At 49.1% G+C, this 13,966-nt stretch overlaps 1 protein-coding gene across 3 annotated transcripts in view; it reads left to right on the top strand.

The window, feature by feature from the left end:
* TNRC18 (trinucleotide repeat containing 18) overlaps positions 1-13,966 on the top strand; it is a 118,871-nt gene that overhangs the window by 54,832 nt on the left and 50,073 nt on the right. For all 3 annotated transcript variants that reach the window (XM_081169316.1, XM_081169315.1, XM_081169314.1), the window contains exons 4-8: positions 6,455-6,557; positions 8,286-8,491; positions 9,595-9,741; positions 12,361-12,548; positions 13,278-13,698. In XM_081169316.1, coding sequence (XP_081025442.1) covers positions 6,455-6,557; positions 8,286-8,491; positions 9,595-9,741; positions 12,361-12,548; positions 13,278-13,698 — 1,065 coding nt within the window. The remainder of the gene's footprint in view (positions 1-6,454; positions 6,558-8,285; positions 8,492-9,594; positions 9,742-12,360; positions 12,549-13,277; positions 13,699-13,966) is intronic.

Raw genomic sequence — 13,966 nt, 5'->3', positions numbered from 1 at the left:
TTTTGCAGTCAGACGTCACAATGAACCGCCGCAGCAACAAATAGTTTGGAATAATAATAATGTGTCTTGCAAAAATAAACACCGCGCCAGTTGTTTGTTTGGTTTCAGGCCATTTTGGCCCTTGTGAGAGTGGCAGGGAGTGTGTGTCTGTGTGCAGGAGACTGAGTCCAGGCTGACCCCAACCCAGCAGCCCCCCTGAGAAGCAGTTGAGCATTTCATTAAATAAATAAAGTACACTGCGTGGTGGGATGGGTTAGTGTGGTGGATGCGCCATTGCTGCGAGCGGCACCCCCGAGGCTTAGTTAGCAGGTGCAAAAATAACCCAAATCAGTTGGCACCAAGCACTCCACATTTGGGTTGTGGACTCCAGCATGTGTCGCAGGGAAGGTTTGGTGTCGCTGGTCAAAGAGGTTTGGGAGCCCGAAAGCAGCGTGAGTCAGTCCCTCATATGCTCTCCGTGTTTTCGCCAGCAAAACTAGGGAGGCTTTTCGAAAATCTTTTGCAAGGGAGCCCTGTTTATGACACAGTTATAGCCCGGTGTGCATTTCGCTCAGTCAGTAGAGATACTGACTCGGTTGTGGGTTCAAGTCCCACATTGGGCAAAAGATTCTTGCCCTGCAGAGGGTTGGGCTAGATGACCCTTGTCGACTCTTCCAGCTCTCCTCTCCTCTGATTCTATAATTTAATTTCCTTCTGACCTCACTATTTACCACTCTGTAATATATGTACCTTACGCAGGTGGCACTGTGGTGTAAACCACAGAACCATGGGCTTGCTGATCAGAAGGTCGTGGTTCGAATCCCAGCAACAGGGTGAGCTCCCATTGCTCAGTCCCTGCTCCTGCCAACCTAGCAGTTCGAAAGCACGTCAAAGTGCAAGTAGATAAATAGGTACCGCTCTAGTGGGAAGGTAAATGGCGTTTCCGTGCGCTGCTCTGGTTCGCCAGAAGCGGCTTAGTCATGCTGGCCACATGACCCAGAAAAACTGTGTTGGCTCCCTCCGCCAGTAAAGCGAGATGAACGCCGCAACCCCAGAGTCGTCTGCGACTGGACTTAACGGTCAGGGGTCCTTTACCTTTACCTTTAATATATGTACCTGCAACGCAGAATAGGACTTTGTGCTTCTGATGGAGTGGAGCCCATCTTGCCGTAAGAAATGTGCTAGACTTTGAAGGTGCTACAAGATTGTTTTTCCTGCAAAAGGAGATTCCCTCTGGAAATGGTGACTCTCCCTCTCTTCACACCAAAATCATTGCTTGTAGCCTCTGTGTGCTTCCTGGTCTCTATTTGCTGGGATGTCGCTCAACTTATTTTTTAGAGGGCGAAAAATATCTGTACCAAGAAAATCAGCAACAGATTTTCTCCTTGATTTGGTTTAAAAACAAACAAACCAACCAAAAAACCTTTCTTGGGATGCCTTGTTAAAATGTTAGCTGGACTCGTCATACTTTAGGGTTTGCCTCCCTTCAGCAGAATGAGCGACGAATTCAGCAGCGCAGAGAGTGAAGTCATACACATTTCCATCTCCAGAGGGCAGAGGGACTGTGAGAATCTCTGGGGAGTAATTGCGTCATGCACCTCATCCCTCCGAAAATGCATGAACGTTGAACACCAAAACACCAAGCAGCCTGCCAATTTGCACAGCGTAGCTGCCGAGTTGCACTTCACGTTTCTCTAGCATACTATATCTTCAATCTGAAGTCGAAACAAAAAAATAAAAAAAGATTCCTTCCATTGGCACCTTAGTGACCAACTAAGTTTGTTCTTGGTATGAGCTTTCGTGTGCATGCACACTTCTTCAGATACACTGAAACAGAAGTCACCAGACCCTTATATACCACAGGTTAAGAACCTAATTCGTTCTGGAGGTCTGTAAAGGTAAAGGTAAAGGTACCCCTGCCCGTACGGGCCAGTCGTGTCCGACTCTAGGGTTGCGCGCTCATCTCACTCTATAGGCCGGGAGCCAGCGCTGTCCGGAGACACTTCCGGGTCACGTGGCCAGCGTGACTAAGCGGCATCTGGCGAGGTCTTTACTTAACCTGAAACTGTTCTTAACCTGAAGCACCACTTTAATTAATGGGGCCTCCTGCTGCTGCCGCGCTGCCAGAGCACGATTTCTGTTCTCATCCTGAAGCAAAGTTCTTAACCCGATGTACTATTTCTGGGTTAGCGGAGTCTGTAACCTGAAGCGTATGTAACCTGAGGTACCACTGTATAATGAGAAGGTGGGGTGTGGTATTACAGTCATACCTCAAGTTACAGATGCTTCAGGTTATGTTTTTTGCGTTACTTCCAGATTTCGGTGGTCGCGCATGCACAGAAGCGCCAAATCGCAACCCACGCATGCACAGACGCACCGCTGCGGGTCGCGAACGTGCATCCCACATGGATCACATTTGCAACCCGAGTGTCCACTGTACTTAGAAGGGTGGTAGGAATGGGTGATTGGCTGATAGGTGTGGTAAACCTGTTGATGACTGTATCACCCATGAAAGCTCATACCAATAACAACTTAGCTGGTCTCTAAGGTGCTACTGGAAGGAATTTTTTATTTTGTTTTGACTACAGCAGACCAACACGGCCACCTACCTGTAACTTCAATCTGAAGGTGTGCTGTTTTCTTTTCCTTTAAATTAGTGCAAAGCAGGGCTGTTCCACAGCAAATCCATGCCGCATACAGCTGATGTTTCAGGAGCTTTCAGCTCCAGTAGAGTTGGAAGCGACGCACAAGGGTCATCTAGGGTCAACCCACTGCCAGTGCACAAATCACAACTAAAGATGGGGAGAGTGGTCCTCCATAGGAGAATCAAGCCCCACTTTTTGCCTGCAGAAGTTGGGCTCTCCCTTCCTTTTTCCAGTGCACCCGCTTGTCTGATTTCTGAACCTTTGGGTGCTCTCTTCGGCAGCACATATACTAAAAAAGATTTGTGAACCTTTGGGTCTTCATTTCCTTTATTCTTGCGAGGCTGTGCACATCAAAACCAGATCAAGTGTGTATCTCTCTGCTTAATGAATTTAAGACTTCTGAACATTTTAGGACTGCAGCCTGGGTACCAGTTCTTTCCCCCCAAGTGTGCATATGAGGCATTGAAATGTGAAAGAGAAGCATATTGTACTTTTTGTCCATCAAATAATTTTTGAAAAGAAATCTAAAAGTGCACATGCAGTTAATGATGCCATTAAAATGTGCTGATAGCTATTTTCTAAATATAAAGAGCTATACAAGTTTCGTTCTTCCCTGGTCTGCTGAACAGTGCAGTTTACTCCTCTAATTCTGGGAGTGCCTTGAATCTGCTCCTCCCCAGCATCCTAGACTCACTTTTCCGAGTGCAAGGCTGCAATCCTAATCCCATTTACCTGGGAGTAAACCCCATGGAAGTGAAGAGGATTTACTTTTGAGTAGACATAGGATTATCTTGTTAATCTGCCCCTTGACTTCCTCCAACCCTATTTTAAAAGCAATCACTTAGGTGTTACTGGTGTTATTTAGTAGGAAGCTAATACTGATTTTTAAACCATCATTTTGCATTAACCAACCAGTTTTTGCAATAATATAGTGGATGCATTTTTACATTTCCAGGGTTGTCAAGCCACTGAGCGAAAGATCAGGGATGTGGGGATGTTGCAGTACAAGCAAAGACAGCTGGTTTTCTGGCACTCTGGATGTTTATTTTTCTTTACCTGAATGGCATTACAATGGTACCTCTGGTTACGTACTTAATTCATTCTGGAGGTCAATTCTTAACCTGAAACTGTTCCTAACCTGAAGCACCACTTTAGCTAATGGGCCCTCCTGCTACTCCCGCGCCGCCAGAGCACGATTTCTGTTCTCACCCTAAAGCAAAGTTCTTAACCTGAGGTACTATTTCTGGGTTAGCGGAGTCTGTAACCTGAAGCGTATGTAACCCGAGGTACCACTGTATGTATTTGTATCTTTCTTTTGTCCCAGGAGCTCAAGGCTGTAAATAATAATAATAATAATAATAATAATAATAATAATAATAATAATTTATACCCCGCCCATCTGGCTGGGTTTCCCCAGCCACTCTGGGCTTGTTGTTGTTGTTGTTTAGTTGTTTAGTTGTGTCCGACTCTTCGTGACCCCATGGACCAGAGCACGCCAGGCCCTCCTGTCTTCCACTGCCTCCCACAGTTTGGTCAGACTCATGTTTGTAGCTTCGAGAACACTGTCCCACCATCTCGTCCTCTGTCGTCCCCTTCTCCTTGTGCCCTCCATCTTTCCCAACATCAGGGTCTTTTCCAGGGAGTCTTCTCTTCTCATGAGGTGGCCAAAGTCTTGGAGCCTCAGCTTCAGGATCTGTCCTTCCAGTGAGCACTCAGGGCTCCTTCAGAATGGAGAGGTTTGATCTTCTTGCAGTCCATGGGACTCTCAAGAGTCTCCTCCAGCACCATAATTCAAAAGCATCAATTCTTCGGCGATCAGCCTTCTTTATGGTCCAGCTCTCACTTCCATACATCAGAAGGTGCCACTCTGGGCACCTTCCAACAAAACATTAAAAATACAATCTTGCCTTCCCTCCATGCCGCCTTTAAAACTTTCACAGCAGTCCTTTGAGGTAGGCTAGACTTGGAGTCGGTAGCTCAGACACCAAAGTTGTGAAACTGCATGTACTTAGAGTATTTTTTTTGGTTGTTTTTATTTATCAGGGTTGCCAACTTTTCTTTGTTTTTGTCTTCTGTAAATATTCGGACCCTGAAGTCTTGCAGTTAAAGCAAAGGGCGGGGGCTGCTTCGTGGCTGTGTGCATGTTTTGTTTTCTTTCCATCCATGGCACTATATATTTAGAGCTTGCTTTTCCTCCCAGGAGCACAAAGTTGAGTATATTGCCTTCCCCACCCTCTGCTTTTATCTTTGCAACAGCCCTGTGAGGTAGGCTAGGGAAGGTTAATACATATGCCTAAGGAGCAGTTTGCCAGGGCCCAGGAAATCCTGTTGTCATCCCTGCAAGTGGGAACTGTAGCCCATCGCACAATCTTTTTTGTTGCATGAAAGCAGTCCTCTTATCAGGGGCACAAAATCATTTCCAGAAGCAAAATAAAAAAATTCCTTCTAGTAGCACCTTAGAGACCAACTAAATTTGTTATTGGTACGAGGTTTTGTGTGCATGCACACATTTTCAGACTTCATGCATGCACATGAAAGCTCATACCAATAACAAACTTAGTTGGTCTCTAAGGTGCTACTGGAAGGAATTTTTTTATTTTGTTTCAACTACGGCAGACCAACATGGCTAGCTACCTGTATCCAGAAGCAAAGATACACTTCCCAGCTGAGTTGCGTGAATCAGTCTTGGTTCTTTGCGACATTGAGTCCTGTGTGATCCAGAAGCTTGCACACCTTCACGCCTCCTGGTAGATAACCATACCTAATGCATAGCTTCCTGCGGGCCTGACATTGACACGTGGCAGCTGCCCGCAGGACCTACAGCCTACAAAAAACAAAAATTCCCAGGCGACTAGGCCTGGAAGCCAACTTATCAATGCCCTGCAGAGCTTCCTGATGTGAGATTGCTTTGGGACGTTGTGGGGGAATTGAAGGAGAGTGTTTGGGCTTCACATTCATTTCCCACAATGCGCTGAACTGATGTGTCAGAGGTCATTGTGGGAATTTTAAATGCCAGCTCCCAGCTGCTGTTACTGCCACCACCAAGTCAACCTAACCGGGTCGAATGATTTAGGAGGGGTCCCATCAGTGTCTCCAAAACCAGAAGCCCGTCTTGGCTCTCAGGACATTAATAATAATAATAATAATAATAGAATTTATTTATACCCCGCCCATCTCTGGGCGGCTTCCAACAAAGTATTAACATACAGTAGTCTGTTAAGCATTAAAAGCTTCCCTAAACAGGGCTGCCTTCAGATGTCTTTTAAAGATAAGATAGCTGCTTATTTCCTTCACATCTGATGGGAGGGTGTTCCACAGGGAGGGCGCCACTACCGAGAAGGCCCTCTGCCTGGTTCCCTGTAACTTTGCTTCTCGCAGTGAGGGAACCGCCAGAAAGCCCTCAATGCTGGACCTCAGTGTCCGGGCTGAACGATGGGGGTGGAGACGCTCCTTCAGGTATACAGTGGTACCTCAGGTTACAGACACTTCAGGTTACAGATGCTGCTAACCCAGAAATAGTACCTCGGGTTAAGAACTTTGCTTCAGGATGAGAACAGAAATCGCACGGCAGCAGGAGGCTCCATTAGCTAAAGTGGTACCTCAGGTTAAGAACAGTTTCAGGTTCAGAACGGACCTCCAGAATGAATTAAGTTCTTAACCCAAGGTACCACTGTTGGTCCTCCCATGCTCTGCTATGGCCTTCCCACAAAGAACCCTGGGAACCGCAGTTTTGTGGGAGCGGGGCGGAACTAGAGCGCTCAGCACCCACCTCAATTCCCCCAGCGTTGATCTTGCTCTCTTGCCAACTGTCCTCTGCTCGTGACTTCCAGGACACGGACGCTCCAGCGAGGAGTGTGGGGACGACCGCCCGCGCCACCGAGACAGCCACCTCCTGGCGAGTCGTCTGGAACGAGACCAGGAGAAGCTCCTCAGGTGACGCCCCTGTGGGTGGGCTGCTTGGAGCGGAAGTAGCGCTTGGGGGAGCTGCTTGGCAGCTGGGGATCCGGGAACGGTGGACTGCCGGGAAGACCTGGGCATGGAGGGCGGCTGCTGGGCGGCTTCTTCACAATTCCATTTCTCCGTTTGGTGGGTGGAGGAGGAACTGAATGGGGGGGTGGTGGAAATGCACCTGCCGCTAAATTGCTGCTTCTGGGAAACATGAGGTGTTGCCCCCTCTGTCCTGTTTTGGGGCTTCCGACTGGGACATCTGGCTGGCCACTGTGGAAAACAGGATGCTGGACTAGATGGGATCTCTCTGGTCTGTTCTCCTCCTCCGTCTCGCCCTTCTCCTCTTTCTCTTTCTCTCCTCCTCCTCCTCCTCCTCCTTTCCCTTCTCCTCCTCCTCTTTCTCTTTCTCTCCTTCTCTTTTTCTTTCTCTCCTTCTCCTCCCTCCTCCTCCTCCTCCTGCTGCTTCTTTCTCTTTCTCTTCTTCTCTTTCTCTCCTCCTCCTCCTTCTCCCCTTCTCCTCTTTCTCTTTCTCTCATTCTCCTCCTCCTCCTCTTTCTCTCCTTCTCTTTCTCTTTCTCTCCTTCTCCTCCTCCCTTCTCCTCCTCCTGCTTCTTTCTCTTTCTCTCCTCCTCTTTCTCTTTCTCCTTCTCCTTCTCCCCTCCTCCTCCTCCTCCTCTTTTTCCTTTTTCTTCTCTGCTCCTCCTCCTCTTTTTATTCATATATATCCCGCCCCCCCCCAACTGGACTCAAGGCGGCTCACAAAAATTTAAACAAAGGCAGATGAAACACATATAGATGAGAACATGTAAAAGGTTAATGTTAACGAGCAATTAAGCTACCTGTGGGGGTTAAAGCAATACAAAAACCAGATTCGTTAAAATACAGATAATATAACAGCAAAGCTCTTTCCTTAAAAAGCAGTCAGTTCCCAAAGGACTGCCAGAATAATACTAATAAAAATCTTCACCTGCCAGCGGAAGGGAGCAAGTCTGGCCTCTCTAAGGAGGAGTCCCAAAGCCTTATGTTCTTAGTTTAATTCCTGTGCCTTTGAATAAATGTCAGCTCTATAATACACCCCCAGTATACCAGTGCATTAAAGTTTCAAAGATACTTTCACTATTTTATCACTTGTGTTTTGCTGCCCTGGGCTACTTTGGGAGGTGGTCAGAATATACATTTAATAAATAAATGTGGAACTTGAAATTCAGATTTTGTTTTTAAAAAATAGCACAATGCATTTTAAGCTGCGGTTATGATTAATTTGGTATATGGTACCACATAATGACACTTCCCGGCACTTTATAACAAGGGGGCAGAAATTATCTACAGTTACTCTGACCCCCCCCCAACAAAACAACAAAAAAGCCAGAACACCCCCAATTTGGGCAGCTTAGGGTTGCATAGAACGGATATTTATAGGTGTGTCGGGACTGTGGAACTGAAAGTAAATTCTTGGGCTGAGTGTGTGCCCAGGGGATGATGTACATAGTGCCCAGAATTGGGCACAGGCCTCCAGGTGTGGTCTGAGGAAGACAGAATAGTGCGGTACTATGATTTCCCTTGATCAGGACTATATACTTCTGTTGATGCAGCCTAGAATAGCTATGGAGCCCTTGCAGCTGACGGGAGTTCTAATCTAATCACTTAGTGGGCACCAGGTTGGCAAAGGCTGCCCTCGCTCCTAATCCTTTCCCTCGTCTTTCCTCCCCTTAGAGAAAGCAAAGAGCTGGCCGACTTCGCGCGGATACATCCTGCCGGTTGCACTGCGAACGGTTTGAACTCCAACCTCATGGTGACTGGGGGCCCCCCCTTGACTGGCTCAGGGCGGTGGTCCGCTGACCCCGCGTCCCACCTAGCGACTCACCCGTGGCTCCCCAGGACCAGCAGCTCCTCCATGTGGTTGGCGGGGCATCCCTACGGTGAGTCTGCGGGGCAGGGGTTCCGCTCGCTGGCGGGATTGCAGGATTGGACCGGCACCTACTGAACTTGAGGGGCAGGTGGGTGGGCAGGCAGAAGGTCTCCGCTCTTGTGGGGAGGGGCAGCATCCGTCTGGGCGAATAATCTGTGAAGGCCTCACCTGGAGCAGTTTCTTTCCGGCGGCACCATTTCCTGGACTGCTGTTTCCAAAGACAGGGAGCCAGGTCATTCGTTCATTCATTCATTCATTCATTCATTCATACATTCATTCACTTATATGCCACTTTTCACTGGAAGATCATAGGGCGGTTTGCAATATACCGTATTGGCCCGAATATAAGCCGCACCGTTAAAATTCAAGGAAAAAAAGACAATACCCGAATATAAGCTGCTCCCTTAAAATTCCGCTGGTACTCACCCCTGTTCCATTTTACCGTATGTCTGTTTCAGCTGTGATATCGTAAAAGCCCATTTTTGTAAGGCCGTGACTTTCGACCCCACTTTAACTTTTCACGCTCGGAATTTTGAAAAAATTGCGGCTTATATTCAGGCCAATACGGTATAAACACAAAAATGCATCGCATAGTAAGAGACTTAAACAATACTCCCCGGTTTGAAAGGCCATAGGTGGTTTAATTAGCCAAAGGCCTGGGAGAGGAAGGAGGTTTTCTCCTTGCATCTGAAGATACGTAGTGAAGGTGCCAAGAGAGCCTCGAGAGGGAGAGTTTTCCACAAATGGTGAGCCACCGCAGAAAAGGCCCTGTTCTCGTGTTGCCACTCTCCGGACCACCTGCGGGGGAGGCACACAAAGAAAGGCCTTGGGTAGTGATCACAGGGTCTGGGGTGCTTCAGATGGGGAGAGGTGGTCCTTGAGAGAACTGTGGTCCGAAGCCCATTTAAGGCTTTTTAGGTCAGAACCAGCACTTTGAATTGGGCCCGGAAATTGATTGTCAGCCAGGGCAGTCAGGCTGGGATCAGTGTAATATGCTGAAGCCATCTTGCCCCGGTGAGCAACCCGGCCGCCGAATTCTGCACCGGCTGAAGTTTCCGAACCGTCTTCCGAGGCAGCCCCACGTATAGTAACCTCTAGTCCTATTTCTCTTAGGTCTCGGCCACCCTTCGTTGCACCAAGGCATGACTCCCGGCTTCCCCGCTGGCATGGGGGGAGCGCTCCCTTCCGCCTACCAGTTTGCCAGGGACCCTCAGTCTGGCCAGCTTGTCGTGATCCCCAGCGAGCACCTGCCGCACTTTGGTGAGTACCTAAGCCAGGAGGGATGGCTTGAAAGACTCTTTTCTGGGACGGAGGAGCTTTTGGGATGCTAGAACTCCCTTCTTCACCCTCAGGAGCCCAGGGCTCTTTCCCTTTCTTCCAGCTTGGCCCTAAGGCCATGTTTTCCCTAACCTCGCTCAGCTGTCCATCTCTGATGGGCAGAGTTCAATCCTGCAGGGAACACCGTGCCCAAGCAGATCCCTGCAGGCAGAAGGATTGAATCCTCTGTTTATCAGATACGATACGATAATCTTTATTGTCATTGTCCTGAAAAAATCGACATCAGACATTCAAAAACCAACAAGCTTGCTATCCCAGCCTGATTGATCCCCTAAAAACTCTGATACCCCATAATTAAATACAGTGGTGCCCCACAAGACGAATGCCTCGCAAGACGGAAAACTCGCTAGACGAAAGAGTTTTCCGTTTTGGAGGTGCTTCACAAAACGAATTTCCTATGGGCTTGCTTCGCAAGACGAAAAAGTCTTGCGAGTTCCTGCGGGTTTTTTCCCCTTCCCCCCCTTTTCCCCAAGCCGCTTATCCGCTTATCTGCTAAGCCGATAAGCCGCTAATAGCGCTAATCCGCTAATCCGTCAATGGGCTTGCTTCGCAAGACGAAAAAAATGCTAGACGAAGAGACTCACAAAACAGATTCTTTTCGTCTTGCGAGGCACCACTGTACAATATACTCCCATAGAGACTACCTTACACTGCGTTTAAAACCAAAATCGCATTTGGATAGAAACTGTTTCTCAGGTGGCTAGTCCTAGTCTTTATAGCCCTGTACCTTCTTCCAGAAGGCAGAAGCTGAAAGAGATCATTTCCGGGGTGCGCACTATCCTGCACTATCTCTGCAGCTTTCTTATGGCACCTGGAAGTGTAGATATGATCCAAGGTGGGAAGAGTGCACCCAATTATTCTCTCTGCAGTCTTTACAACCCTGGACAACATTGTTTTTTCCCTGACCGTGCAGCTCCCAAACCACACACACAGACCATAAGTTAATACACTCTCCACAGTACAATGGTAAAATGCCATCAACAGGTCCTTGGAGAGATTGTATTTCCGGAGGATTCTCAGAAAATATAACCGCTGCTGTGCTCTCTTCATCAGGTCTTTGCTGTTTTCTCCCCAGGTTAGGTCATCTCTCAACTCCATTCCCAGAAATTGAAACACAGAGACCTGTTCCACATACTTCCCCTCAATAATCAGTGGCTGAATATTCAGTTTAAATTTCCTAAAGTCAACAATAATCTCTTTTGTTTTCTTTAAGTTAAGGAGTAAGTTGTTTTTCCCGCACCACTCCCCCAACTGCTCAACTTCCTTCCTATAGGCCACCTCCCCCTCTCCAACCGTGATTAAACCAACCACTGTTGTATCATCTGCAAACTTAATGATCTTATTACTGGGGTATTTGGGGGCACAGTCAGCTGTGTAGAGCGTATATAAAAGTGGTCTCAACACGCACCCCTGTGGCGTCCCCATATTCGTGATGAGATCCGCAGGCATGGAGGGTTGAGCTGTCTTGCAAGCGAACAAGACCCCTCTTGCCAACTCTTGTGGGTCGGCTTTGACAGGCAGGTCAGATCACCCACCTACCAGACACCATGACACCAGTTGATTGACAGGTCAGTGACTCCTGTCAGAGTTGGCCCACTGGGGTGGAGGAGATAAAGATTTGGATAAAGATATGTTTTTTCAAAAAAGTGTGGTCAGGTGCGGGGGGTGGTGGTGGTGGAATTGTTTGTGGTCCTTTGGGTCCCAAGGGAGAAAATGCTCAGTCGGCAGAGCGCGAGACTCTTCATCTCAGGGCTGTGGGTTCGAGCCCAACGTTTGGCAAACAATTAAAGCAAAGATTATGGGACAATGCACACAGTGACTTGCGTTCTCGATCACACGCAGTCTGTAGTCCGCTGGCAGTAGGAGTACAATATGGGCATGTCTTTAAGTTAACACCTTACATTAAAAACCTGACAGTACCAAACTATCGAAGGCTTTTCACCAAAGCCAGACTCAACGTCTTTCCTTCTGTAGTGTTGGATGGCAGGTTGAGAGGAGTTCCCTACCAGGACAGACTTTGCTCATGTGCTCAAGACATCGATTCCATAAAACATATTTTGTTGCACTGTGCAAAATATGAGCAGGCCAGGGCTGAACTGATACTACCCTTGCTGGTACCTTTCCCGGGAAAATCAGAGGCTCACTATGTCAGGTTCCTATTGGAAGACCGGACAAATGCTAGAACATTAGCAGTGGCAAAGTTTTTATCGGTGGTTGCAAGAACAAATAATCCCTATATTCTGAACAAAATGCTTGTTTAACCTGGAGGTAGGGGGTATGAATTGTGTATTGCTTTGTAATGATTTGTTGGGTCTCTGGACCGTAATAAAGACTGATGATGATGATGATGAACAATTCCTGCATCATCATCCTCATTATTTATTGAATTTGTATTGTGCCCTAAACCCGCAGGTCTCATTGCAGGGGCTTGGAATGGATGACCCTCCCAGCTCTGTGCTTCTATGAACATGTTGTGGCTTTTTTTGTTTTTTGAGTAGCGGTGTTGTTGTGACTTCCTGTCCGCCTTGTCTCTCTCCACAGCGGCGGAGCTGATGGACCGTGCGCCGCCTCTCTGGCCCGCCATGTACCCCCCGGTGAGGAGCTCCTTGCAGCACGCGCAGCAGCTCCAGCTCCTCTCTCACCAGCAGCTGATCCGCCAGCACGAGCTGTACATCTTGCAGCAGCAAGCCGCCCACGCCATGGAGCTCCACCGGAGTGCCCAGCTGGTGGTAAGTCCCCCAGCGCAGGGGCGAAACTGGCAACCCGCTCTGGCGACGCCAAAGGCCCAAACCGCACCAGAGTTTTCTCCTTTCCGAAGCGGAAGGAACCGGCTTTGACCAACAAGCTGCCCCCTCAATGTTGGAAGCAACTCCCACTGTCCCCGACTGCTTTTGACCACTGGTGATGCAATCCAAAACAGGCCCCTGGTTGGGCAGCTTGTTGCTTGAAGGTTGGCCTGTCACCTTCATGTCGTGACTTTTTCGCAGCGCTTTAGCAGAAATGCTCAGAGTTCCAGGTTCTTCAGTGCACTATATTTATTGTGAGCTATATATACAAATAGGGACGCGGGTGGTGCTGTGGGTTAAACGACAGAGCCTGGGACTTGCTGATCAGAAGGTCGGTAGTTCGAAACCCCGCAATGGGGTGAGCTCCCGTTGCTCGGTCCCTGCTCCTGCCAACCTAGCAGTTCGAAAGCACGTCAAAGTGCAAGTAGATAAATAGGTACCACTCCAGCGGGAAGGTAAATGGCGTTTCCGTGCGCTGCTCTGGTTCGCCAGAAGTGGCTTAGTCCTGCTGGCCACATGACCCGGAAGCTGTACGCCGGCTCCCTTGGCCAGGAAAGCGAGATGAGTGCCACAACCCCAGAGTCAGCCACAACTAGACCTAATGGTCAGTGGTCCCTTTACCTTTAATCATTCTTTTGCACCCTTCTCCCTCCCCCCTCGCCCCCCATGCAGGAGAGGTTAAAAGCGAGTGAGCAGCGGGCAGAGATGGAGGAGAAGATGTCCAAGCGGAATCTGGACGGTGCCAAGCCCGGCCTCGCCACCTCCGCCTCGGGCCTCCTGCGCCGGAAGCCCCCCGTCCTGTCACCCAGCACCTCTGCCTCCTACAGCAAGGCCGGGAGCCCCCCTGCCCTGTCCCCCCGGGCATCCCCTGTGCCCGTCCTCAAGGCGGAGGTGATCCAGAAGATGGAGGAGCCCCCGCTGCAGCCGGCCTACTCCTACCCTGCCACCCCCATCTCCCACCCTTCCAGCCCGCCCCCCGCTTCTCCGCCCCCGGCCCCCGCCATCCCCCCCAAGGAAGAGGAGGAGCCTGACGGCGCCGAGAAGAAGGAGATGGAGAAAGAAGCCTCCAGTCCATACCAGGCTTTGTTCCCAGGTAAGGGAGCCCAAACCTGGGCAGCGAGCCCCCTTGCACTTTGATCCTGGCATCCTTGTCTTCGCTGCTTCCTTCCTTAGCTTTCTCCTGCTCTCCACCTCCCACCCCCCAAAAAGACTCCCCCTCCACCACTCAGAAGTCATTGGCATGTGAAAAATATGCGGCTGGGGTTCTCATGCGCCGCAGGACCCTGAGGGCGAAGCAGAAACGAGGGGAGACCCAGCAGGAGAAACCTATAAGATAGGCGCCAAATGGCTCCTCAAACCAA

The sequence above is a fragment of the Podarcis bocagei genome (genome assembly GCF_964188305.1).
Source record: "Podarcis bocagei genome assembly, chromosome: 14".
NCBI classification, from domain to species: domain Eukaryota; kingdom Metazoa; phylum Chordata; class Lepidosauria; order Squamata; family Lacertidae; genus Podarcis; species Podarcis bocagei.
This window is presented reverse-complemented; position numbering and strand designations above follow the sequence as displayed.